The sequence below is a fragment of the Enhydra lutris genome, unplaced genomic scaffold (genome assembly GCF_002288905.1).
Source record: "Enhydra lutris kenyoni isolate GAN:26980312 unplaced genomic scaffold, ASM228890v2 scaffoldscaffold8, whole genome shotgun sequence".
NCBI classification, from domain to species: Eukaryota; Metazoa; Chordata; class Mammalia; order Carnivora; family Mustelidae; genus Enhydra; species Enhydra lutris.
This window is the reverse complement of record NW_019154092.1, coordinates 2,316,991-2,343,611: the sequence shown is the minus strand read 5'-3', so window position 1 is coordinate 2,343,611 and position 26,621 is coordinate 2,316,991. Positions and strand designations below refer to the sequence as shown.

The 26,621-nt window shown below is 58.2% G+C and overlaps 2 protein-coding genes across 4 annotated transcripts in view; both read right to left on the bottom strand.

The window, feature by feature from the left end:
- Positions 1–4,982, bottom strand: part of LOC111142577 (leucine zipper like transcription regulator 1) — a 15,106-nt gene extending 10,124 nt beyond the window's left edge. The window contains exons 1-3 of the mRNA XM_022495861.1: positions 4,745–4,982; positions 4,224–4,286; positions 1,233–1,289 (exon numbers count right to left, since the gene is read on the bottom strand). Of these exons, the coding sequence (XP_022351569.1) occupies positions 1,233–1,289; positions 4,224–4,286; positions 4,745–4,944 (320 nt within the window). The 5' untranslated portion in view covers positions 4,945–4,982. The remainder of the gene's footprint in view (positions 1–1,232; positions 1,290–4,223; positions 4,287–4,744) is intronic.
- A 910-nt stretch (positions 4,983–5,892) lies between these two features.
- LOC111142606 (apoptosis inducing factor, mitochondria associated 3) lies at positions 5,893–16,840 on the bottom strand. Of its 3 annotated transcripts, XM_022495909.1 has the most exons (20): positions 16,745–16,840; positions 12,639–12,852; positions 12,282–12,391; positions 11,983–12,092; positions 11,843–11,887; positions 11,519–11,615; positions 11,331–11,443; positions 10,965–11,051; positions 10,462–10,553; positions 10,220–10,350; positions 9,994–10,109; positions 9,819–9,890; positions 9,670–9,733; positions 9,007–9,083; positions 8,789–8,906; positions 8,154–8,252; positions 7,797–7,872; positions 7,159–7,263; positions 6,489–6,509; positions 6,222–6,261 (listed from the first exon to the last, which is right to left on the bottom strand). In XM_022495909.1, the coding sequence occupies exons 1-20, from the start codon at positions 16,773–16,775 to the stop codon at positions 6,222–6,224; spliced, it is 1,818 nt and encodes a 605-aa protein (XP_022351617.1). In that variant the 5' UTR covers positions 16,776–16,840. The 3 variants fall into 3 exon arrangements, with proteins under 3 accessions (XP_022351615.1, XP_022351616.1, XP_022351617.1); XM_022495907.1 differs by lacking the exon at positions 6,489–6,509 and having other exon boundaries at positions 5,893–6,261; XM_022495908.1 differs by lacking the exon at positions 6,489–6,509 and having other exon boundaries at positions 5,893–6,261; positions 12,639–12,861; positions 16,736–16,775.
- Positions 16,841–26,621: the final 9,781 nt, after the last annotated feature.

Below are 26,621 nucleotides of genomic sequence, written 5' to 3'. Positions count from 1 at the left end.
ACACACACACACACACACACACACACACACACACACACACACACACACACCTTTTCTATGCTTGTTAATGCCTCTGAGGGGTTTTGTCAATGGAGTCACGGGGTGGGTATTTTGTAACATCTGCTTTTTGGACTCAACAGCAGAGAGCAACTCGGCCCTCAGCTGCATCTAGGCGCCCTTGGTGGCGCCATGTCCCCACTCCAGCAGCCACTGACCACACACATTCCTTATTGAACTAAAACCCCATTTCTACCTCTTTCCTGGGGCTGCTCCTTTTCAGAGTGTTATCCTTAAGCAATTATTAGTGAAGGATTGTAGTCTTGAGAGTGATTCTTAAAATTAATCTGTAACTATCGGCTATGTTATGAAAGCCAGGGCGAGAGGAACAAGATATAAACTTCTATAGCAATCCCAGCGATCAGTGATGCCACCCTGGGCCTGGACATCCACCTCCATCCAAAGGGGGCGGTGAGACCCTGCCACAGAGGGACTGGCAGAGGCACACGGAGCTGCCCACAGTGGGGCACCCAGGTGACTCGGAGGTTCTGTGCTCCTCCCGCACAGGCCGATGGTGGAGCTCAGGAGCAGGAGTGCCCGGCCAGCCCCGTACCTCCGAATCCTGGGATCCCTTTCTCCCACTCAGCTGAGAGCTGCCCCCTGGGCAGGGCTGGAGACTGGAACAGACGGGTACAGATCTGCTGTGCTCAGAGAAGGCAATGCCTTGCCCAAGCCCACACAGCTGGGAGGGCCGTCTGGCGGAGGCGGCCAGGGCTTGCATTCAGCCCACTACCCATGTAGGGTCTCCGGGCAGAGGAGGGGCCCCACAAAGGCCCCTCGCCGACTGCCAGCCCCTGGGCAGCACCCCACTGCAGCACAGGGTCGGTCCTGGAAGGACCCAACAGCCGATGCCTCCTCCCCCAACTCCCAGTGTCAAATCCCACAGCAGCTCCCCGCCCAGGAGAAGGCCCGGTGACTGCAGGGCTCTCTGGAGGCACAACGCGAGGACCAGGAACCAATCCAACAGAACCCCGTGATTGCGATTCAGAACAATCAATCTGAGTTGCAGACTGGGAAAGGAACCCAAGAGACAGAGGGGAACACTAAAGGCCACTGTTATCTCCTCCCTGAAGCTTGTCTCTAGCCTTCCCCAGCATGAGTCTGCTAGTCGTCGGGGCCAGCACAGGGCTACGGAGTTCTGGGGAAAGGGGGGCTGGGGCTCCAAGGCCACCCACCTGCACCAGGAGCAGTCCTTCACATCAAATCGCAGGAGGTCATTGAGCATGGTTTTCCTGAAAGACAGCCAGGCACAGGTTGGGGTCGGTCCTGTGCTGGTCCCAGTCTGCTCTCCAGGACCCAGGAGATGGACACTGCAGCCCGGGTGGTGGGGGTGCGGCCATCGTGGGAACTCAGCCAGGGTCAGGCAACCAGCTGATGCCTGAGGGACCAGGGAGTGACCACAAAGGGCGCGCCCTCACTGGTGCAGGTACCAGGGCGGTGACACACATGGGACCTGCCTGCCTGGGGTCGGGTCGAAAGCATGATCCTGACTGCTTGAGGGCTCACACCTCACGGCGGGCTCCAGGACCCCCTACTCTCACTCCCAAGTCTCAGCGCCCCCTTCTCTGAGGTTGTGCCACAAGGCAGAGCTTCCCACATCTCCGGGGAGGCCCCTTTGCTCCTCTCTAATCTTCCTTCCTCCTCTTTATTGCAAAGCCAATGTAACTACATTCAAGATACAATAAAACAGGAAACAAATCCACTGGCCATGTACCAGGACCTGCAATGTTACCACCGCACCCGTGTCAGTAAGAAAGAAAAAGGGAGTCAATTGACAGGGGCCTGGCACCCCTTGCAGGCCAGGCCTGTACAGGATCCCCCCTGCACCCCTCCCTCAGTCTGTAGCAGGGGGCTGCGCTCCCCACCTTCATTTACAGAAGAGGAAGTGGCCTGGGAAATAAAGGGTCTGTCTAAGGCCATGCAGTCAGGAAGCCAGGAGCCGGGAAGCAGAGATGTGACTATAATTTCTCCCCTCTCCCATCTACCCCTCCTCCCCCTCCCTTTCTCCCCCCTCCCCCTATCGGACACTGCAGGAAGCCATCTTTTTTGTACCCAGTCCATCTTTGCACCCAGTCCATCTTTGCAAAGTTGCACGCAGAGTGAGACAAATCTGTACCCTGTTTCTTGGTGCCACATTGTAGCGAGACTTTCTGCTCATTGCTACACAGTTGCCATGACAACACTACCTGCTACAGAACACTCCTAGGGATGCTCCCCACTACTGCCCTGGGCTGAAACCCCCCACCTTTTCCAGTCTGGGGGTTGTCATTAAGCCTGCAGTGAACATCTCTGAGCAGATGCCTCTTCCTCTTTCATTCCTTCATGGGACACACATTTACTGAATTGTCCGTGTACTGGGTACAGGTCCCGACCTGGTGGAGGACAGAGTTGTGTGCTCTGAGATAACACTGAGATGATCCCGTGCGATCTGTGCTCTTACCATGGAGCCAGCAAGAGGTGCAGAAGGGGAGGGAGGGCCAACAGCTGGCCCAGGCGGTGGGGAAGGCCTCACTCACAGCATACTCTGAAGAGAGGTGGGAAGGGCGGGAAGGAAAGAACCACCAGTACAAGGGTCCAAGCAGGAGATGCTTGGTTCACTCAGAACACAGCGAGGCAGTGGTGTGGCCCAGCACCGTGCAAAACAAGGGCAGAGGAGCAGGGCAGGCACAAGTATATAGGGCCTTGTTGACAGCCAGGACAGCTCAGGCTCCTAGTCAGAGGAAGGGGAGCCATCCCGGGGCTATGGGCTGAGGAGGAACACAATGAGACTTGCATTTGCAGATCCCTCTGACTGCTCATGAGGAAGAGGCTATGGGGGAGACAGCCTGGAAGCCAGGGCCATTCTGCCTGGTCTGCAGGTCCTCATGGGGTCCTGTGAACCCCACCAGCGCCAAGTCACCCCCCCCAGGGAGTCCTGAAAAACCAAGGCTGCAGAACCAATCAGAGGCCAGCCCTTCTGGGCTTCAGACGAAGTCCTATAGTTGAAGGGAAGGGATGGACTCATGAGTAGAACAGGTCATGTGCAAACACTATACCCGCAGAACAACTTCCATCCCGAGCCCTTCCCAGCTTGGTGCTCACTGACCCCCAGGAGCACGCTGCAAAAGCAGGGTGTATGGCCGCCCCTTATATAGAGGAGAAGACCACGGTGCAGTTAATGCTGTTAAGCCACCTACCCGGACCCAAAGTCACAAAGCTCTGACTTAAACTGAGCTGGGTCTATCCAGGAGACCAAAGTTCAAGCCTCAACCCCACATCTAGCAGGCTCCCGAGCCTCCCAGAGCCCTGGTGGGCATCCCCCGCCTTTCCTGACCACATCAAAGAATGAATGTGGGGGAGGGAAGCCCTGCCCAGACTCCAGGCCTGGTGCCATTCTGCATTCCCCAACCCCGGGCCATTGCCCATGCTGATCCCTCTGCTTAGAACACTCGTCCTCTTTTACCCGATTCACTCCGACTTATCTTTCAGGTCATCAACCCCTCCAGGAAAGTTTCCCAGCCCAGACCAGGCCCTCTTCTCCTCTTCAAGCACGTAGGCTATGCCCACACCCAGTACTTAACAGGGCCCAGCCCATGATAAGAGCTAAAACAGTTCTTTCCCTCTGGGAATGGGTCTTAGGGGAATGCCACCTGGGGGAGCCAGCTGCACAGACCAAAGGTTTGCCTCTGCCATTATCTCTCACCCAAGGAAACCAGCCACAACCTAACTGGGAACAGTTTCTGGCGTGGAGGTGTCCCAAACAACAGAACACCAGGTCATTGTCAGGAAAGCTGTTTCCCAGGAATTTCTAGCAATGTGGGAAAACCTTTACAAAAAGTGCGAAATAGGGAAAATAAATAACACTGTCCTCTAAACGCTGCCATGTGGGGCATGTTGATAAAGCCCAGAGAGAAGGGCAAAGAATGAAAAGTGTCTGGGGAGGGTGGCAGCCAGAGCGGATGTCTTTCTTTCAAGGTCCTGTCCACTCGCTCAGAACAAGAGGCACATTTGTGTGTCCTAAGCATGTGCTACCCACTGAATGCTGTGCAGAGGGCCTTGAGGGTAGGGTCTCTCATGTGGAGAAACAAAGGCTGAGGACTTAGCTAACCCAGTTAGAACTAACCCAGTTAGAACCACCATGTTTCTCCCTCCCTGGTCCAAACACCCTAAAGCTCACGCTCACTCACCCATTGTCTCCACCAAATACATAGATGGCGTCTTTATAGGCCACCACTGTGTGCTTGCTGCGCCTGGAAAAGAAAGAAGGGGTGGCTGGCAGTGAGGCTGGGACCATCCCGGGGGCAGCCAACAAATGAAACTAAACACCCAGGCTGCTGCAGAAATCAGGTAACACCTCCCAACTGCCCAAGATCGCTAGAGATCCCCAAATTCCACAAGTACCCCAGGACCCTGTATACGGGGACGCTGACATTGCCCTGGGACTCTCTGGACTCCTCGCCGCACTGCAGAGCACCTGGGAACCCAGCTCCAGACCCACAAACACCCTCTAGTACCCTGCCCCAGGCCACCCCGCTCCGAGACTCCCTCAGAACACCCCCCTACGGCCTCGACATCATCCTGGACATCACCACTTCCTCCCCACCCCCCATTACCAGATCCCACTCCTGGACACCACGCCCCGGCCTCGGTCCCTGGACCCCGCCCCGGGACCTTCTCACACACCCCCGCCATCCCCAAGCCGCCGTACCGGGCCCCCACGAACTCGTCGCAGGGCGGGAGTCGCCGCCAACGATGCACTGTCTCGAAGGGCCCGAAGTTGAGTGTCAGGTACTCAACACTGTCCGAGCAGCTGTGGTCAAAGTCCACACTCGGGGCTACCTTGGACCTTGCGCTGCCTGCCAGGGCCCCGGCCCCAATCGGGCCTCCCGAGCCCCCCGGCCCAGCCATCCCGGGTCCACGCCCGATCTGCCACCGGGTCCGCGGGACGTGCGGCCACCGCCCCAGGCCGCCCCGAAGGACTACATTTCCCGGCGAGCCCTGTGCCGAACGCGCCGCACTTCCGGCCAGCGCCGCACTTCCCGGCAAGCTTAGCGCCCCTCGTGGCTCCGCGGGCCAGCGCAACCTCTGGGAAGCGGGGAGTGAGTAACCCTCTGGGAAGTGTTCCCCACAAAGTACGCGCGCCAGATTTCCTCTTCCACTGAAGTCGGCATCCAGGCTCCAGCCCCGTCCGAACTGAACATCCCCGTCACCGGGCAGGCCCACGCCGCCCGGAGATGGGCCACACTTCCCGGCATGCCCTGTGTGCCCGGAACTCGGCCTTGACCGTCCGCCGCTCTTGGGATCCTGGGTGGAGGGTTCCGGGCTTTCAGCAGCCTGGGAGAGAGCCCGACTATCCCCTTACTGCCTGCGCCCCCCACTTCTGGCCCCCCGTTTCTCCTTCTCGGCATTCCTCTTGACTGAGAGGCAGAGTGGTAGAGAGGCTCTAGATTCTCGTTCTTACTTAATAGCAGAGTCTCATTTTCTTTACCTGGAAAATGGGGATTCGGGGAGTTCTGGCTACCCTGAAAAGCATGGGATCTATCTCAGGACCCGGCCCCTACAACCCTACCTAGGCACATGCCCCCACACCGCCAAGCGTCAGCTGTCTCTGACCTCTGAAGAAGCACTTCCCATCTCAAACCCTTGGCATGTGCTATCCCTTCTACCAGGAGCGCTCTTCTTTCAAAATCCAGATTCAAGACTCTGGTTGGAGAAGCTTTCCCTAACCCCAGGGGCAGAATCAATTGCTACCTCCCCTGAGTGCTCATAGGCCAAACTCGTGTCGCACTGAGCATTGTGTGGTTGTGCTTTCTCCCTCATGAAGGTCTGCCCAGTTACAATGGAAGTCACACAGATCTGCAAATGTGTGCGTTTTAATTTTAAGATAATATCTAATAATTTGCAGGGTCCTGCAGGGGACCGGTCTCAAGAGAGGGAGAAGAGGATAGGCCTGTCCTGCCTCCATTGCCAGCCCTCAGTGGCAGCTGAGGCCTTGGGGGATAAGCATCTCCTGGAGGCAGCAGAAGCCTCTCTGGAGGTGAGCCAGGCAATCGAAGGCAAGCACTGGGAAGGCTCAGGTTCTGCCCTGGGAGATCCTGGGAAATTGGAGGTTGGCACCTGCCCCCAGGGCTTGGCCTCTGTCCCTGGTGCCCAAGCGTGCCTGCCCAAGTCTGCTGCATGCGAGCTCAGGATCCTTTCCCTGTGAGCCAGGACATGTCGCCGGTCCTGCAGGAATGAGGGGAGGAGGAGTCAGGGTAGAAGACAGCAGGTTACCCACTTGGCACCATGAACAGGTGATCCCTGAGGACAGCAGGGGACCTGCTCTGTGCCAGGCCCTGGTGCCCAGGAGGAATGGGTACTTAGGCAGAGAGGGTAAGTCCATGGGGTACAGGCTCTGGGCTGAGGTGGGAAAGGCTCAGAATGGTCAACAGGAGGGACAGAGGACCACGTACTTGCTGTGCAGCACAAACAGCCTTTTCGAAGGCAAGGGAGGGAGAGAGAGACAGAAGGCCAGGGAGAGGGAGAGAGTATGTCATTCATCATGTTGCTTCTTGGTTCTCTATTGTTTCCAGCCCGAGGCCTACTCCTTTCCTGTGGCCTCAAAGCTTTCCCCAGTCCCTGGGCAGGGGGAGGGGGGCCTCTCTGTAGGCGCTTTGAGCCTACAGGGTGACTCCCATTGCCACCATCCTGGGGTGAGAGTAATGGCTGACATCCAGTGTCCCCCAGACACCAAACAACCACCCAACATTACTAGCTGCCTGTCCCCCCCACCCCTAGCTTCTGCCAGTCTCAACACAGCCAAATCCAGGGTGTCCAAGGCCAGATGACTGCCCAAAGAGTGGATTTGACCAAGGGCTTTGTCCCCCTTCCCATAGCACTGGCTCTGCCCTGGGACACAGCCTCTTTCCCTCCTTCTATCACCCCAAGAGCACAAATAACCAGCCCATTCGTAAACTACAACCCTTGTCCCACACCACCCCATAGACCTGATGCCCCGTAGACTGATGTGGAGCAAGAACAGGGGAAGGAGTCTGTAGGGCTACAGGAGTGGATGGCTACCAAGGGCCAGTCCCTTGGGGGACCTCTCCCTCCCCCCACCAAACCTCTAAAGCCCACACTCACTCCACCTCCCGCTTTCGGATGGCACGGCCGGAGGCTAGCACCTCAGCTACCTTGGACACGATGGGATCGTAATTCATGCTGGCCACAGCAATCACCTCATCGCCTCTGCAAGGACAGAGTAACTGAGCCTGAGGACTGCCCAGAAATAACCTTCCTTCTTGGAGACCTTGATGCACTCCTCTTCAGCTGGGACCCAGGGAGGGATCTTATGCAGGGTAACAGGACTGTCCTAAGCACCCAACCCTCCTTGCTTTGCTTGGCCCGACGTGGGCTTGGGGATCCTGTCAAAGGCCCATGGAGGCTCTAGCCTTCCTCCTCAGTGGAGTTCAGGGCTGAGCACCTGTCCTGGGATCACCACTCTCTACTTGTGTGACTCTCCTCAGTGTAAAAGTGGGAGTCCACAACCCCTACTCAAAGAGCTGTTCGGAAAATAAAATGTCCTGCCTCAAGACGTGGCTGCTGGACTTAATACTACCCAGCCTCCTCACTTGGCCTTGGAGGGTCTCCTGCCTAGCTGCCTCCTCTGTCCACCTTTCAGGTAGGTCCCTCCACTGGAGCAGAGCTCCTCTGGGATGAGCTCCCCCTTCCCGACCTTCCCGACCTTTGCTTCGCGCCGCCTTCCACCCCATTGCTCTCACTTGGTGTAAAAAGCCACGAACTTGAGCTCTTCCAGATCCCCCTGGATGATGACGTCGTCGAAGCCTTCTCCGTACCCTGTGGGCCGAACAGGAGGGGATGGGACTCCCCCAGGTCAGCGCCCAGTACTTTCCTAAGTGCTCCCTGGAGCCCCCCACCGTACCCAGCTCCTTTGTCCTAGTAGGTGGTCCTCAGTGCCGGCCCCAACCAGTTTTCGCTCTTACGGCGGACGTGCTCACGCCCCTAGGATGCTCATAGCCCCATCCTAACCCCCAGGCTCCGCCTCCTCACTCCGCTAACACCTTAGCCACACCACTAAATGCCCTTGGCCCCGCCCCTGCCCCGCGCCCCTCTGTTACCAGCGTAGCGCAGGCTCTTGCCAAACATGGCTGTCCACAGGTAGGGTACGGTGCTGATCTCCGCCTCCTGCGCCAGCATGTTCTGCGCGGCCACCCGCCCTGTAGGACCCAGGGTCGTGAGAGCCCCGACCCTAGCCCTCACCACCCCTACACTGCCTGCCCTGGCTCTCCGGGGACCTCTGACACGTACGGCTACTCCCCTTCCTTCTCTTCCTCCTCACCTCCCCAGAGGTCAAGTAATGCATCACTGCTCAGCCCACTGCCCACCCCCGGTTGCAGCTGATCGGTGCAGAGGGGACACCTGGCTCAAAGCCAGTCACTCAGATCGCTTCTCTAGAGAATTTGAACCAAGTGCTCCAGACCTGGAAGGTCTGCTTCCTGGGGTTGGGGGATTGCCCACCATTTCTGGTGCGCACACAATGAAACAGACACACCAGGTATGAAGAGGATATCTATGGATGTCCACAGGGCTTGCTGTGTCAACTGGCTGCTCAGACTGGTCACCCCCGAGCCTTGAAAGGGTAATCCAGAGACCAGGACCCAAGGCCAACAACTGGGGGGTGGGCCTGGGGGAGGCTGAGCCCCTGGGACAGCCTCCCACCCCCCATCCTGCCGCAGGGCGGGGCGGGTCATACCCTGGGCGTGAGCCATCTGCCAGTGTGGGATATTCACTTTCCGGTTGTTCCTCCAGGCCAGGGGGAAAGTGACAGCATCGCCAGCGGCAAACACGCCTGGGACGTTGGTCTGCATCATCTGTGGGGAGCCGGCCGGGGGTCTATGGGTGGGACAGGGGCCTTGGCCTGATCCTGCCACCACCCCCAGTGAGCACCCTACCCACCCCGCCCGGCCCCACCTTGTTAACAGGGATGAAGCCTCGGGAATCCAGATTGATGCTGCTCTGCCTCAGGAAGCCTGTGGCGGGCACCGCGCCTGACAGGACAGGGCCACCGTGTCCATTCCCCAGTCCTTCCCTTCTCCCGCCTCATTTGATCGCCATGACCCATACCCACCCTCACCAAAATCCAGCCCCAGACCAACAGTCCAAAGAGCAGCCCACCTAGTGGCTTTCATGCGTCCTGTCCCCCTGGATGGACCCCCCACCACCACCAGACTGCCCTGGCTCTCACTTCCTCTGAGAGACTCCAGGAAGCTCCCCCCCTTCCCCGCCCCCGTGGTTGGCATGGTGTACCTCCCCAGCTCCTACCCTGCCATCTCCCAGCTCTGTCCCTCCCCCGGTTGGCACCTGGAGGGCAGCAGGGCCCAGGTAGAGGGTTGTTTGGGTCCTGCAGGCCATATGGGGCAGGCCATGGAGGTATCAGTGGGCAGTGGTCACTGGGCGCGTCCTCCACACCAAGCCCTGGCTACACGAGCGACGTCCACACCCCCCACCACAGCCCTGCGAAGTGGCCATTTTGTGGATATGGAGACCGAGGCTCAGGGAGGGGAAGGGACGGGCCCATGGTCACTCTGGAGCACGTGCAGGTGCTTGCTGGCACCTGCCTGCCCACCCACTCACCGATGCCCACAACACAGACGTCAGCCCGCACAACCTTGCTGCTCTTCAGCACGACCTCCTTCAGCTGTGGGGAGGAGGCGGGTGAGCAGGGCAGCCCAGCTCCTGGGAAAGGGTGAGTGGGGGAGAGGGGAGCAGGAAGAAGGGCCCACCTTTCCCTCCTGGGCCCGCAGCTCTGACACCTCTGTCTGCATGTAGAACTTGACCCGGTTGTTCTCAAACATCTGTCAGGGCAGGCGGGCAAGGCCATGAATGAGAACATGGCGGGGCTGGGCTGGGTGCCTGGGGTTCCAAGGGGTTGGGTGCTGGGGGCCGGGGTGCGCTCACCTTCATGAGGGCGCGACCAACACGTTCCCCCAAAAATCTCCTGAAGGGTGTCTCCTCCAGCTCCACCACAGACACCGAGTGGGCTTTTTCGGTCAGATAGGCGGCCACTTCCATCCCTGGGGCCAGGGTGGCGGATGGCAGGCTGGCACCCTATGCCTCCCAGGGCCAGTACCACCCTGGGACCAGCCGTCACAGACCATCGCCCCCACCAGCCCTGGCTGCTCACCCAGGAAGCCAGCTCCCACGACCACCGCGTTGCGGCCCCGGGCCAGCCTCACCACACGATTGGCATCTTCAGGCGTCCGGATGGTGAACACGTTCTCTACCTCTTTGCCTTTGCAGCTCAGCGTCTTAGGGCTGAGTCGTGGCCAGCATCAGTGAGGGGCTGCCGGCACCCTGAGCCCTCCCATCCCGGCTGGTGCCCTGCCAAGCATCCGGCAGGGGGACAAGGGGGAGACACCTTCCCACCTGCTCCCTGGCGCAAGCAGCAGCTTGCTGTACTCCAGCTTGAAGCCATCCTTGAACACAACCTTCTTGTTTCTCACATCCACTGTGACCACCTGCAACCCACGTTGGGCAGAAGGTGGGCCTGGGCGTGGACTTGAACCAGGCTGCCCCTCCCAGCCCCTGCCAGACCCTCTCAACTGGAAGGTTCCACCGGGGCCATTCCTGACACCTGGGTCATCCTTCCTCCTGGCTTCTCCTCTTTACAATTCAGACAACACCTTCCCCTCAAAGCCATTCTTACGCTCTCCCGTCCCAACCCTGAGCAGATCTCTGCATGTGCCCCTAAGCCTGCCAGGAAGGAGATTCAGGGCTGTTTTCCAGGCCTGGAGTGCGCCAGGGTGCCTGGACAGCAGGGCCAAGAGGGCAGGACACTCCCCCCACAAGCTTCCAGGGGCCCTCATGGCCTCACGTCATTGGTGGTTCCCACTAAGCCTTCCCCAGATTTCCTAGCCTTGGCCCCATACCTGGGCCTCAGTGAGCACCTCGATACCATAGGCTCGGAAAAACTCCTTGGGCCTCAGGGCCAGCTGCTCTGGCTGGGCGTCCAGGGACTGCAGGAGATAGCTATCTTGAGATAAAGCCAGGTGGCCATTGTTCCATTTTGCAACAGAGGACCCAAGGCCTGGGGAGGGTGGGACTGGGCCCCATTCACAAAGGGGCTGTGGATAGAATTCAACAAACCCGCATCTTTTTGGAGGTACCACATGTAGGACTGTTGTGAGCAGAGAGGGCAGCCAGCCAGACGCCCAGTGGGCACTGAGAGGGCCTGACTGTGCCCAGGGGGCTGGGGGACTGGGCCCTTCCTTGGCCCCATTTGCCCCTCCTCCCACCTTGCTTAGCTTAGGTCGGTCATAGGGGAGGTGCCGGTCCAGGGTGCACAAGACGATCCTGTCTGAGAACCCCTCTTGCCGCAGGGTCTCTGCACACACTAAGCCAGCCGCACCTGAGGGGAGGGTGCTGTGGGTCAGGGACCCCCTTCTCCCCCCAACCCCGCACCCCTCATAACCCCACCACCAACCTGCGCCTACAATGAGCACGTTGGTGCTGCTGCTGTGGCCAGCACTTGTAGAGATACACTTGGCCATCACCTTAGTTCTTCGCTGGAGCTGCAAGGCCTAGGGATAGCCGGAGAGCAGAAGGCAGCTGGGAGCTGGAGTTGTGGACATCCTCCCTGTGCCATCATCCCAGCAGGCCAGGTCCTGCCGCTGCAGTCCGGCCTCATCCCCACCAGGTAGCCTTTTACTCTGTTCCCCAGCCACAGGGCCTTTTCACATGCTGATCCCTGGGTCAAGATGCTATCCTCACTTCTCCCTTTTGCCTGAGCCCCAAGCCACACCCTCACCTGCTTGCTGGCCCGGACGTACACCTTCTCCTTCTCAATCTTCACCTGCAAGGGCTATGTTGCTCAGGACCAGGTTTAGGGGTGCTCCAACCCCTGCCCTGCACTCCCAGGCTCCCACCACACCGCCCAACTAGCCCCACCTGGAATTTGTGCAGACTGTCTAGGCCAGGGAAGTCCTCCAGGTCACCAGTGCTGATGTTGAAGCAGGCACCATGCCAAGGGCAACGCACCCGGCCGCGGGACAGCACGCCTGGGGGAGGGCGGTGCCAGGTTGGGGCCACCAGCAACAGTCCCTCTCCCCTGTGTCCCAGCAGCCACTGGCTCTTCCCCACAGCCCAGGCGACCCCACTGATAGATGAGACCCTGAGGGTCCAAGGAGGACCTGAGCACCCTTCAGGGAGGTCCCGTTCTACCACCTGTGTATCCTGGGACAGCTCACCTTTCACCAGGGGTGCGCCATAATGTGGACACTTGTGGCCCAGAGCGTGGAACTCCCCGTTGTCCTTCACCAACAGCACCTTCCCCCAGCCCAGCTCCACTTCCCGCATCCTAGGGAGAGGCTGCGCTCAGACCGCAGGCTACACACCAGGCCCCACTTTGGGTGGGCACCTCTTCCCAGAGTCCAGCTTTCTGGGGAGCAGGCCCAGACCAGGAGAGGCCATGATGGTGGGAGCTGGTGCGGGCGCCTGTGAAGGCCCTTTCCAGGCCTCCCAGCCCACCCCCTCCATGGCCTGCATCTTGCCTTCCCATCTTGGGCCCCTGGAAGCCCCCCACTCCCCCCAGGCCCTGCACCCACTGGCCATTCTCGAGGTCCTTGACGTGGCAGACAGCGGCCTCCACACAGTCCTGAGGGCCGGGATAGGGGTGAGGGGCGGTCAGGCGCTCCTCAGCGTGGAAGTGGCGGGCTGTGCCATTGCCCTGGTAGGCCCGGGGGCTGCCCTTCCCGCTGGCTGACAGCTCCTCCTTGCCCCGCTCCTTCTCGGGCAGCACCACCTCGATCTTGAGCTCCACTGTGGGTGGGCAGGGCAGCACAGTGAGCCCCCAGCCCGGCCCACCCCCTTCCCCACCCCACCAGCTCCAGGGCTGGCTCCTTTGAGTGAGTTCCCTCCCGTGCCTTCACCTTTCCAGAAAGCTCCCTGCACCAGCTTCAGAGAGCCTTAAAACAGGTGAGAAGGAGAACAGAAGCAGAAGGAGGGTAAGCTGGCTTGTCTTGAGTTCATCTCTGCATGTTTTCTTTTTCAGTAACAAATGAGTGGGGGGGCACAAGGGGGCTCCTTTGACCCTGACATTGCCTTTTGTCCAAGAATCTATGTGGGAGGAAAGAACCCTGGTGCCCTGAGCCCTGCTCAGACTCCAATGGCATGGTCCCTGATGGCAGAGGACGTCCCTAAAGGGTGAGGTCACGTGTAGAGTCAGACCCAAGTGAGAGCAGGATGTCCAAATCTGGGTGCGGCTCATTTCCTGGCCAGTGAATCTGGGTGATGGCAAACAGAAGGTCTGTTGGTCTGTTTGCAACTTTCCCATAGGTTTGAGGGGTTTTTTTTTAATTAAAAAAAATGTACACAATTTATTTTCAACTTCTTAAAATAGTTATGCTCACCAATGTAGGAACCCATCATTTGCCAAGCCCTGGGTTTTCCATGTTTTCATGTGCAGGGGTCTGGGGCCTTGGGTGTGAACCCCACCCGAAAAGGGTAGGTGCAGAGGGTGTGCAGGGCCCACCTCTCGAAGCTTCCATGCAGAAGACACTTCCCCAGAGTGCCCATGGGACCCGTTCTAGCAGGCAGTTAGCTGGTTTTCGTCTTTATATTTCTCTGCATTTTCTAAATTCCCTACAATGTGCCTGGGGTGTTTTTCTAATTAGAAGGGAACAATAAACAGAATTTTTAGCAGCGATAATCCGGCCTCCTGGGCCGAGTGATGGAAGCTAAGCCCCTGGCCCAGCATGGGCCCATGAGGAAGCAGGAGGGGCTTCTCCCAACTCCCAAGGCACCAGAGCCTCCAGGCCTATCCCCATTTTACCTCTCATCCCCTCCACCCCAGACCTTGGCACTCCAGAAACAGAGAATACGGAGTCACGCCTCTGGGCCTTCTGCCTATGTAATTCCCTTGGCCTGGGTTGTCATCATTCCCGGCCCTGGCTCACCCCTGCCCATCCACCTGGACAGTTCAGTTGCTGCGTCCTCCGGCTGCCCATTCCTCATCTCACGCTGGGCTAATCTCCCACCCTGGCCTGGACCACAGCCGGGGAAGGCAGGCCCACACCCCTTATCCTCAAGTCCCAGCTCTTAGCCTGGCCCAGGCACAGCAGGGGGCAGGGGTGAAGGTCTGCTCCATGATTCCAGCTGGGCAGGAAGGACCCTAGAGCCCACCACCATGCTGAAGCTGTTGGGTCAGGTTGTGGGGGAGAGGGAGATTGAGGGTGGGGTGGGTTCTTTGCCTCCATTTTCCATACTTTATGTAATGGTGTTAGAATGTTTGGAAAAGAATTAAAAAGGAAAATACTCCCAACTCAGCTGACACCAGCTATGTGAACTGTAGAGAGGAAGCTCACAGGAACAGCCTGGCAGGGGCCCAGATAACAGCCAAGCCAGATTGTTTGTATCCTCCACGTCTTTCCAGAAGGCTCCAAGGGGCTCGCCAATGCAGTCTAACGGGAATCCATTAAGTCAGAGGCAGTAGTGGAAAGGTGGATGAAGGGGGGGGCGGTCTCTGCCCACCCACAGAGCCAGGTCAATCCTAGCCTCATGATTCCCGGGAGCCCATGTGACCATGCACCCTTGCCTTACCGCTTTGGACCTCAGATGCCTTCATTACAAAACAGAGAGAACAGTGTCTACCTCCTTGGTGATAGGGAATGCTGAAGGATTTAATATATGTAACTCAGACTAGAAACTCAACAGATGAAGTTGGGGAATAGCATTGTATTGTTAGCTCTGAGCCTCCTGGCAGCCACAGCACAAAGGGAAAGCCTTTAAGTGGCACTTGTGGCCTCAGAAAAGGCAAGCGACTAGAAGCCAAGAGAGCTGTGCTTCTTCCTAGTTCTGAGCTTGGCAAGGGTCTGGCCCGGAACACTTCTTATCACGGACCCAGAGCCAATGGAACATGGGGAGTATAGAGCGAGCTCAGGAAATGTGTGCTGATGTGGTCCAATCCAGAGTCAAGCAAGATGGTAGGTAGAGTTTGCACAAAGACCTTTGGTTTGCTCTGGTCTCCCTGTAGACCCTCTTGACCCCAGCTGAACTTTTATGGCCCAAATGCTCCCACTCACACACGCTGACATTCTCTGAACCTCACCCTTGACCTGCCCAGTGTAGGTGCCTAGGGGTCTAAGCTCCATCCTAATAGCCATAGCCCCACAGGGGAGTCCTAAAAGCAGGGAGCCTACCTCCAAAAAGAGGGGTAATAATGTTCTACACATACCCCTTCCTGTGTGCCAGGCCCTGTGCTAAGCAAGACAGTGTGCATGGGGCGGGGAGGGGAGGGGGCAAAATTGTTAGCTCCACTTATACATGAGAACATAGAGGCTCAGAGAGGTGAAGTCACCTGCCCAAGGCTATACAGCCAGAAAGCGGCAGGGCTGGATTTGGGCTCAAGAACTTAAGTTCTCACCACTGCCTCTGGGGCAATGAGAGCTGTCAGCTCCTGACCTGGGAGCTGGGGGCCAGGGGTCTCAGGCAGGCCAGCCTGTTGAAGTCCTTTAAAGGAAGCTGCAGGTGGCATCCTCTGCTCTTGGCCTCCTGCCCGACCAGCTAGCATTTTCCTGCCCACTTCTGATGGGGGGAGGGCTGAGGTCAAGACAATGGCCATCATTCACCCAAGTCATACGTGGAGCCAGGAAGGGTGTCAGGATCGGGCCCAGAACTGGGTACCCACAGGATGGGCATGGGGGGAGGGACAGCTGGTCCCTGAGACAGGTGTGGGGTGGGGGCGTCCCTTCTGCCTGGCAGGGCATTAAAGGTCTCCTCTTGCCCCCAAGTTCTCCCTCAGACCCAGGAAAAGGAGAAAAGGCTCATGTGTTCCAAGGTAATGGAGCCGATGGGTATCAGGTATAAGGGGAGCTGGCAGGGGCAGGGTGGCCTGGGTGGCAGGTGGGCGGGGCACTGACTGGGCACGAGAGAGGGCTCTCTGGGCTTCCATGTCTTCATCTGTGACAGGCCTCCATTCTTTTGCCTTCCTGAGTGTTGTGAAGAGAGAAAGGGAAAATAGGAGCTGGAGAGAGAGTCCAACAGGCAGAAGTCTCCGTGGAGAGCACATCCAGGCCTTCTCCCTTAGCACCTGGGAAGCCCCCACCTCAGGCCGGAGCCCCTCCGGCCAGGCAGGGTAGGATTTCCTGCACAAATGGGGCAACTCAGTTCAAGGTCACACAGGGCATCAGAAGAGGGCTGTGATCTGTCCACCCCACCCTCATGGCAACTTTGATGGGTCAGGCTTATTTTGTAGAGAGGGAGCTGAGGCTCAGAGAGGTAACTTGCATGCCCTGGGTCACACAGCAGCTATGGGTGTCCTCTTCCCCAGCCCTAAGGGGAAGGCCCCCCTGCCCTATCCTGGAGCAGGAGGAACCCTAACTTCTACTTTCTGAGAGAGGTTCAGCTGCTATTTCCCCCAGAAGCACCCAAAGCCCCAGATAAAGAAGGGGACCCATTGGAGGGGGGCCAAGAGAAGGCTCCAGGCCCCCCACCCCCTCCTGCCTACAGGGAATTAACATTCTGAGCAGCCGGCCGCCCAGCCTGACCTACTTCGGAGGCAGAGGGGGGAGGGGGAGGAGGAAGGTGGCTGGAGGAGGGGGGAGGGAGGAAGGGAGGGAGAGGGGAGGGGGGAGGGAGGGAGGAGGGTAAGGAGAGGGAGGGGGGGGGGGGGGGAGAGGGAGGGGGGAGGATGAGGCAAGAAGAGAGGAGGTACCTGGCTTGGGTTTGGAGAAGCACCCACCCATGGCGAATGGCCCACAGCTGATGGGGGGGGCAGGTACACGGATGGTAGGCTGTGGGAGGCCTAGGGTGCCCCCGAAGGTGGGGCTGGACTCCCCATGACCCTTAGAGATGCTGGAGCTGCCATCCGGGCCGGAGATGCCTCCAGGACCTGCAGGGGAGACAAGGGGCATCTGTAGGGACCAGGGCTTTGATGGGGGTTGTGGAGAGAGACGCAGAGAGATAGAGATAGGTGGGGGCAGCGACGGGGGGGGGGGGGGCTTCGGGAAGACGCGCACATTTGAGTTGGGATCCACTGCCTATAGGGGACCCTGGAAGGCACCTCCCTTTTGAGGCCCTCCAGCCTCCCTACTCTCACTCTCCCCTCCCATTTTTGCCTGTGGGCTGTGCCTACTGCCTAGGGGGCCCTCTGCTCTGATCTCAGCCTTTTTGGTCCAGCCCCACGGCTGCCTTGTCTGGTAAAACCTGATTTCTGCAGCCCACTGGAAAGCCAGCAGCCTGGGAGCCCGGGGACCCTCCATTCTTCAGGGAGCTCCCACCATGCCTGGGGTCCAAACCCAGGTCCTCTCAGGCAGATCAGAGCCCTCCTGATTCTGTAGTTTCTCCTTCCTACAACGGGGGTGACATTTAGTTCTCCTGGGCCCTGGCTCCCGCTCTGGCTGGCAGAGCCTGATACCCACCTCCTCCAGGAACCCCTGGTTCTTCCTCCCGGCCCAGCAGTGGGTGGAGGCTTTCCAGCTCTGGAAGGCAGGGCAAAGGGGGCAGGGGTCCAAGAGGTGGCCCAGCCTCCAACCTCTACCCCTCCTCCCAGGGTGAGTGAGGCCAGGAGACACTGGAGGGTGTGGGTGGGTGGGGGTTGGGCTGGGCCAGTCCGCTGGTCCCCAGGGAAACCCAGCTCCACGGTGAACAGAAGTAGGCGGCTAGCCCAGGCCTGATGGGGTTGGGGGAAAGGGAGCCCAGGCACACAGCCCATGCCCAGCAGCCATGAGCTCCCACCCTGTACACAGGCCCCCCACTTCGCAAATGCTCTCCAGGCCTGTGGTGCTGAGATGCCATCCAACAGCAGTTGGAGAAACTGAGAGGCCAAGGGCTTGCCAAGGTCAAGCAGCAGGAAGGGGCATCCAGGTGACCTCCCACCTCCCACCTGCCTTGGTTAGTTTCAAGATGGGCAGGGACCCAGGAAGCCCCCATATCTCCCTGCAAGCCACAGGGCTGGGCGAGAGGTCACCAGATCAGAGTCCTCAAGGCCACAGGGGCGGCCTCCTGGAAGATTCGGCTTACAGACCGGACTTTGGAAGTCCTGGGACAAAGGTGTAGCAGCCCTGTTTACAAATGACCTCCCCCCAGTCCATTCCACTGTCATCCCCCCTATTTCCCCTGGAAGTTCTTCCTGAAGTCTAACTTGAGGTGGGGCTGAGGCCTACCTGGTCTTGCCCAGATCCTAGCAAAGGCTTTGAGTGGGTGCCTGAGAGCAAGGGGGCCGAGGAGGAAAAGTTGGGAAGGGCCATCTACGGCCTGGCATCTGATCTTACCAGCCCTAGTGGCGCACACTTACAGTTCGAGAGGCGGTGGCAGCCAAAGGTCACTGGCCACATGGGGCATACAGGTACTTGGTCCCCCACTCATCACCAAGGCAGATCAGTAAGACTGAGCTACCACCTGCCCTGCCTGGCCCCTCCCTGGGCACAAGGGGGCCCTCCCCAGATCCTGGCTTCTCCTCGGGCTCAGCTGGGCCCACCTCCTTCCTGCCTGGCCTCAGGTTTCACCTGCTGGGCCACAGATGTCTGAGAAGGTGGGACCTCCACTTGCTGTCCAGTCCCTGTCTGGGCGGTTTCTCCCTCCCTGGGGTTTCTGGGGGTCCTAGACCCTCCAGGGCCTTGGGCCTGGAAAGAGATTTGCTGGGGATCGAACCTTCTCCAGGCCTCCTGTGTGCAGGCAGGCTGGGAGCCCTGCTACCTCAAAGGCAAAGGTTCTTGCTTGTGGAGCAGCAGGAGGCATCCCCAAGATTTTGTGGAGTGCTGCCCCTTTCCCACAAATTAACCCAGTGCTGAAAAGTTCTAACTTTCCCACCAGGAGCATGTGTCCTCATTCACCAGGACACGGTCCCCCTAGGCCAGTGCAGGCTGGGCAGAAAAGGGATTGGGGGGAAGGTGCTGTTCACTTGGGACCCTCAGTGGCTTTCAGTTTTCTTCAGGATAGCAATCAAGTTAGAGGGGTGCCGGCCCTCACCTGCTCACTGGCAGGGCACGGACGCAAGCCTCCCGCGAACTCTCCCTGCCTTTGCACGTGCAGTCCCCTCTATCTGGGAAGACCTTTCTAGCCGCTTTCCCGCCCGTCCAGAGGTCCTCACCACACCGGGGGGTCCCGGAAGGGGGACGGGCACACAGTGGGACGCCGGGGTAGCGGGGAAGGGCCCTGGCCAGGGAGGGGACAAGGAAGAGAGGCGCTTCGGCCCCAGCTTGTCTCTCTCCTTCTCCCGCTGTCTGCCCCAGCCCCCACCGCGCCGGCCCAGGGTCCGAGACCTGCGAGCGCGCCCGCTGGCCCCGGGCGCGGAGGCAGCGGGGCCGGGACCCGGTAGCCGAGCCGGGGTGGCGGGGTCGGGGTCAGGGTCCTGGGGGCTAGGGTCCCTGGGGCGGGCGCTCACCTGGGCTCGGCGTGGGCCTCCGCTGTGGAGCCGCTCGGGGCCGCGGCCGCGGGGGGGGGGGGGGGGGGGGGGGGGGGGGGGGGGCCGGCGCGGCGGCGACACTGCGGCCGGGCAGCCCGCGGCGCCCAGCACCGCCCCGCCGGGTCCGGGCTGGTAGAAGGGGGTCGGTCCCGGGTCAGGGGCTGGGCCGGTGGCCTCGGAATCCCCATGCGGTTCGTGGGGTGTGGGGAGGTATTGGGTGGCCCTTCTGGCCGTGGACGGCCTCAGCGGGGTCTGGGTTCCCGGGGATTCTCTGGACCCTAGAGGGGTGCCAAGTTGGGCTGCGCACCGGGTCTGATTCTTGTTTCTGTTTTTTCTTTCCTAAGTCTTTGAATCCTGGGCGGCGGAGTGACTTTTGTGGTGGGAATTGAATCACCCTGAGTAACCTCCCCAAGAAGGAAAATCCCAATCACTCGCGACTGCCCCATAGGTAGCTTGACTGTCTTTGGGGGCTCAGTCTCCTCTGTCTCCTAGCTCCCTCCCCTCTCCCCACACTTCATAAGATGTATCTGAAATTATATTTTATGATATTTTCTTTTTCCCACCTGTCATTATATCATGAGAACTTCCTGGGTCCCTCTAAATCATGACACACCCTGGTGTTGTGTCCCTTCCTCCAGGAAGCCCTCCCTGACCAGCCTTCCTGGACTCAGAGGTGATCAGGCACAGAAATTCTGGATCCTAGTTACCTCTAGGATCACCGTCCTGATTGTTCCCATCTTTGCGCTGTGTTCAGGTAGAGCTTGTACCTGCGGCAAACCGGGACTCAGTGACTATGTAGGAAATGAATGAAAGACACTTTCCAGGGAAGCCCTGTCACATCTATCATTAAACAAACACATCAGGGCCCATCAACTCTGTCCTATTAGTGCTCCTTTGGCGGCTCCTGTTGGCTTCTGGTTTTGGCCACTTCTCCCCTTTCTGGGCCTTGCTCTCCTGTAAGGATGACAAAAAAGACAGCAGTGACAGTCACCTGCATCAGGCAGATCCAGCCTTCAGAGAAAGTCCTTATGACCCACCCTGCCCAGAGGGACAAGCACAACTCCCCCTCATCTTACAGGTGTACAACTTCAGAAGGCAGAGTCTCACCCAGGGGCAGGACCAGGGTCTGCATGGGTCATTCCTCTGCGGGTGGGTGTGGGGCCCAGACTTTGATGGGGACGAGTGGTACTGCTCAGACCATCCCTCTGTGGCCACGTGTGTGGTTTCTACAGTGTGACTGTGGTCACTGCCACAGGAGAGGCGCCATCAGTGGACAGATGGTGTATGGGGTCTGGTGCCCTTGGCCTCCAAAACCAGGCCCCATTCCACACACTTGCTGACCTTGCAGCTCCAGCCCCCTTAGCCAGGCAGATAGTGCCATGGCTCTGGCTTCACACACATTTATTTCTTTTCTTCACAACTGCTTCAGGAGGAAGTTCCTCTGTGCATCGTCTCCATTTGACAGTTGGGAAAACTGAGGTTTTGAGAGGTTAGGAACTCCCCCAAGGCTACCAGCTGGTGAGTGGCAAAACAGAGACTTGAATCCTGGCAGGCTGGCTAGGCTATGCTGGGCTTACCAGCGGAGGGGTAGCAGTGGGAGGGGAGAGGCCTGCCAGGCCTGGCCAAGGCCCCATAGTCTCCAGGGCAGAGTTTGAGTCCTGCTCAGGGACCCATCTGCGTCAGTGAACCCCTGTGCCCAGGTTCCCCAGAAAACGTGGGGGTGACTACAGTGCCGTCACGAGGAGGTTGCCAGATCACCATGCAGAACCATAGGAAATAGAGGGCGCTCAGGATATGGGGTAGGGGGCTGCTAAGTGTGGGGTGCCAGAGATGAGATTGGGGAACAGGTCAATGTGGGGGCTGTGCAAAAGCCAACAAGCTGGGGATATGCCCTGACATGGGGCGAGTGCTGCCCTGACATGGGGCAAGCCCACTGTGGCACACTTGGCATGAGAGATTGGGCTCGAGACTCTAGCTGCCCTGTGGTGGGGCAGAAACTGCAAGATCATCAGGGAGTGAATGCTAATACCTAAGGTAGGCGAGGAGTGCTGCCTTGGGGATGCCTGGGTGGCTCAACTGGTTAAGTGGTTGCCTGCAGCTCAGGTCATGATCCCAGGGTCCTTGGATTGAGTCCTGCATGGGACTCCTTGCTCAGCAGGGAGCCTGCTTCTCCCTCTGCCTGCTGTTCACCCTGCTTGTGCTCACTCTCTCTCTCAAATAAATAATTTTTCTTGAAAGTTAAAAGAAGATTTTAAAAATTAAAGAAAAAAAAGGAGTGCTGCCTCATAGAGGCCCTCAAATTTGGGGGTGGTGCGTATGAACAAGAGGACTTAGGGATATTCAGGAGGCCTCTAAGCCTTGGACAGTCTGAGGTCCTGATCTTACCCCAAGGATGATTCTGACAAGGCAAAAACATCTGATCTGGAGAATACCCACAGGGCTGATAGTGAAGAGGGAAATTGAGCCCCAGGTTGAGATGTAGTGAGGTGACCTGGGGTGGCTGAGAGACCCCTAGACCCAACAGACACCCCAAAGGCAAGGAAGGGGGTCGCCAAGGTTTGAGAAGCTGGTGTGTGTGTGTGTGTGTGTGTGTGTGTGTGTAAGAGAGAGAGAGGGAGAGATCCCTGCCCAAGCCTGTCTCTGTTCTCCTTTCCTCTGCCCCCTTCTGTCAGTTTTCCCTGTTCCCCATTCCCCCTCAGCCTAGGGCCTGGATGCCAGGGTGTGTGCGATGATGAACGTGACACAGGCTCAACGCTTAACATTGGGATTGACACTGGCGCCCCCTGGAGGTCAGTCTGAGGGCCAGCAGGGCCTCTGGTAGCTTTGGGATTCTGAGGGCAGTGGCTGAGACAGTAGAGCCCTCTTCCCTGCCAGATTTAAATAGATTTTCAGATCCTGAGACCTGAGTTTAACTGATTCCTAGGAAATATTGGGGGGGGGGGTGGATACAGCACAGCCGACACCAAAGCTGAGGACAGCTGTGCCCACAGCTGCACAGTGATTCAATCATATGGAAGCAGAAGTTGGAGGATCCTTAGGTTGGGGAACCTGGGCCAAACCTCGCACCCTAGCCTCACTCCCGACTTGCTCTGGCTACTGCAGCCCAGCCTCCCCCAGCCCGATTTGGTCTACACAAACCGTGTCTGAACCCTGTGTTCCCAGCACCTTCTGGGTTCTCTGTCTCTATGGTCAGCTCCAGTTGCCTACTGACTTCTTCAGCCCCTATCTTGCTACACTGACCTGTTCCCAGGTTGTGGGGTAACCAGTCCTAATTCCAGTCTTCACGGAGGGAGGGAAGTTCAGAAGGGCTTTCCTAGGAGGTGGCAAGGACTGAGGACAGACAGGCCCTTAAGAGTTCACCAGAGAGAAGAAGGGCATCCAGGCAGAAGGAATGTCCAAGCAAAGGCAAGGAGGTGAGATGGCAAATTCCACGGAATTCAGAATGGCCAGTCCAGTCTGATGTGAGTGCTGAGTTCTGGGGAGGGGCATAGCACAGAGGTATGTTACGGGCCCAAAGAGGAGTTGGGTGAGAGATTTTCATCACAGGGTCTTTTGTCACCATACCAGCAACTAGGACTGGTATTGGACTGGAATGAGGCAGATGGACCAGGAAGTCAGGAGACACCTGGGGTGAAGACTGGGCCAGAGTCAGCGGAGGGCTGGAAGGTGGGCCCTTAGACCTGAGGGTTTTCTCTCATCAGAAGATTGGCAACAACCTCCACACCCTCAAAGACAAATGTGCTAGTTTAAGCTCCCTCAGCCACATGAAGGAACATTGTTCAGCCACAAAGGGTGTCTTCAGAGCATTTGTACAAATGTTATAAATATTTTCTTATCTGTCGCTGGCAAAAGTGTAAATTAAGGTATTCCCTACAGAGGGCAATTTGGCAACACTTCTCAAAATTGCAAATGCCCAGAGCCTTTGATCTGACGATTCCACTTGGAGCAGCTTATTTTAAGGCATCTGACCACCTTGGAAAGGACCTACATGTCCATCACTAGTGGACTGTTGAATGAGTGGGTGGTTCAGCCATATCATGGAGTACTATAGATTGGTGAAAAAGAATAAAACCTCCACATACACATTCACGAAAATCTTGAAAACAGATTGGGGAAATAAAGCGAGGTGCGGAACAGTAAGTAATCCATGCTACCTTGGTGTAGAGAAAACATTTAGAAAGGATATGTACAGAGGTATTTCAGTATGCTTGTATGTTACAGAATAACTGTGGAAATGTATATAATATATAATAAACTGGAAACAGAGAGATGCTGGAGAGTGGAATGGACAGTGGAAGGATACATTTCATCAGATACCTGTCTTTTGAATGCTGCGTCTTATGGCTGTTCTTCCTCCAACCCTGATGCCAAAGAGGAATTCCCCAAACTCTTGGAGCTGTTGTGGGAGCTCAGGTGGGCTGCAAACCACCATTCCCGAAGGGCTGGCACTGAGACTTGCGTCCCTTTCCTCTGCTCACTGGGTCTGGTGCAGCCCCTGCCCAGGTCTCCCCTCCTCTTGGTGCCCGTCCTCCACGCAGTTACTGGACACAGCACTCCTTCCCTCCCTCCTTCCAGGCCTTGGCTGCTGGGTAGCTCCTGGCGCCACTCAGAGAGCCTTCCCCCTTGCCCCTTCCCCGAGCCACTTCCTCACACCCTTAGCTTGCGCGGCAGGTTCCGCGGGGCTCTCTCGGGCTGGTGGGTGCTGGCTGTCCAGCCCGCGCACCGCCTTGGCCACGCCCCCAGCCCGCCTTCCTCCGGGAGTGCCCGCCCCCACTTCCGCGACCCGGGTGCTGAGACGCAGCGGTCCCACCCCTCCGCTCCCGGGCCGCCAGGGCACAGGTTACCAGTTAGGGCCTAGAGCCCAGGAGCCCTGGGAGCCGTCCGGAAACGGGCAGCGCTGATGGCCATCGGGCCTCACGCCCGTCTACCCACCTCCAGCCCGCCACCCCACGCGAGCCTCGGCCTCGCCAGGAAGCCCCCGACCGGCGCCCGAACCCCGCAGCCAGCTAGCTCGGCAGCCGTCGGGGCCCCGCGGAGGGGGCTCACCCGGCTCACCGGGGAGCCATGCGTTCTGGACAACGTCTGGGAAGGGGCAAACCGTTTCTGGGATCTGAGGGAGAGGGAGCCTCCGGGGGATCCAGAGGTCTAGGTCCTCCATCTTCACCCCGCGCGGGGTCCTCCCTCTCTCCATCCCTAACCCGTGTGATGGTCCGCCTACCCCGGGGACCAACGGCAGCAGCCCGGCGTGGGGACCAGTGGGGCCGGGTGTAAGGGGTCTGGAGGACGCGGCGGTAGTGGTCCCAGAACCGGCCAGCGAGGCGGTGGACTGGGGGCTAGGTGACCGGGCTGCGCCTGGGTACGCGGAGCAGCCGGGCCTGGCACCCAGGACTCCTTCAAGTTCCAGGTGTGTGGCGGCCGCGCCTGCGCACTGCTGGACGGTGCTCGGGGCCCTCCACCCCGGGGTCATCCGCATAAAGGAGGGAAGGGGAGTGCTCACAGACCCGCAGTACTCCCGCCCACTCGGGTCCGCGCCCCGGCGGACTCAAGCCTCACTCCTATCACAGGCAGTCAAGATAGACCACAGCAACCTGGCCCGGAACTTCTAAGAGCCGGAAGCCCAGGAGTGAGGGGTTCACTGGCACAAGTAGTTCTCAAACTTGGCTGCATAACAGAACCCCCGGAGAACTTTAAAAAAAAGAAGAAGAAGAAAGAAACCCCAGCGTCCAGACCCATGAAATTAGAATCTGGGATGGGATCCCCGAGGTCTCCACTGTGCAGCGCGGGTGGGGGGCCAGCGGTGTTGAGACCAGAGGGATCGAGGAAGGGCTGGCCACTTGAGGTCTCAGATCAGCAAGGGATCACAGGCAAAGACAAAGCCAGGCCCGCTCCAACCGCCCCTGAGCTGCTCCCTTGCCCCGGATTACGCTTATTTCCCTTCTCTCAGGCAGTCAGGAAGGCTTCCCGAACCTGACCGGGGCTCCACAGTGGCTCCCATTGTTGGGAGCCATCCTCACCACGTCTGCCAACAGGAGCTTTCCAGGTAGGGTACGGATCCCCTCTGTGCTCCAGCTCAGGTTGCCAAGACCCGGGAAACCAGGTGTGTATGTAGACTGCAAGAGCAGGGTCAGGTCTTTTAAGACTTCATTTGTTACAGATAGAGACAGCGAGAGTGGAACACAAGCAGGAGTGGGAGAGAGAGAAGCAGGCGAGCCCCGCGAGAGAGAGAAGCAGGCGAGCCCCGGGCACCCCACGAGCGGGGAGCCTCATGTGGGGCTCAATCCCAGGACGCTGGGATCATGACCTGAGCCAAAGGCAGACACCTCATAATGACTGAGCCACCCAGGTATCCCAGGGTCAGGTCTTGACAGGGAGTTGGGGGGAGAGGGTCCATGACTACACAAGAGAAGGGCCTCCCAACAGGAGCCAGGGAGGAGACTGTGTGCAGAGCACAGTGATGTCCCGGTTTTTGCCATGGCGTGAGGTTTCAAGATCTGGGGAGTGGCCTCTGCTGGCCTGCACGCAGGCTAGATTAGCAAAAATGTGGAGGGGCAGCCCCCACACCTGGCCCCATTTCCAAGGGTTTCCTTGCAACGGAGGAACCCAGCCGGTACTGCTGATCAAAATGCACCTTTTCAAAGTATTCTTCAAAGGTGTCTGTCTCTAGGGTAGTTTCTTCTAGAATGGCTCAAGTTTTGGTATTTCAAGACAAACTTTTCTTTGAAATTCTGCAGAATCCTGAAAGTAGGAGCCAGAGAGTACATTTTAGCAGCATAGTTCTCTATATATACGGATTGTGTCACTTCCTGAAACTCCTTGTCGGAGGTTTCATTACAAGGAAATGTGGACCTCTCAATACACACACAGAAATATGCGTGGGAACGGGGCTCTGGCTGAGGGGGAGGTCAGGAAAATCAGTGTTGTCCCCCCTAGCCGCCAGCTGTCTACCTGCAGGTCCCTGGAGTTCAGGGGGAAGGCAATATACAGAGAGGAACAGAAAATAATGTAAAAAGTTAAGTAGGTATCATGCCCTAACTTGTGATGAGGCTGCTTGTTTTCCAGGACTTTCACTTGAAACCATTCAACCTGGGGTAGCTTGTGCTGAACAAGTATTTAACAGAGGCCTTCAGAGACAGGTGCTTGAAGGGAAAACACCCAGGTTTTCCTTGGTGGTGTAAAGCGTGGGAAC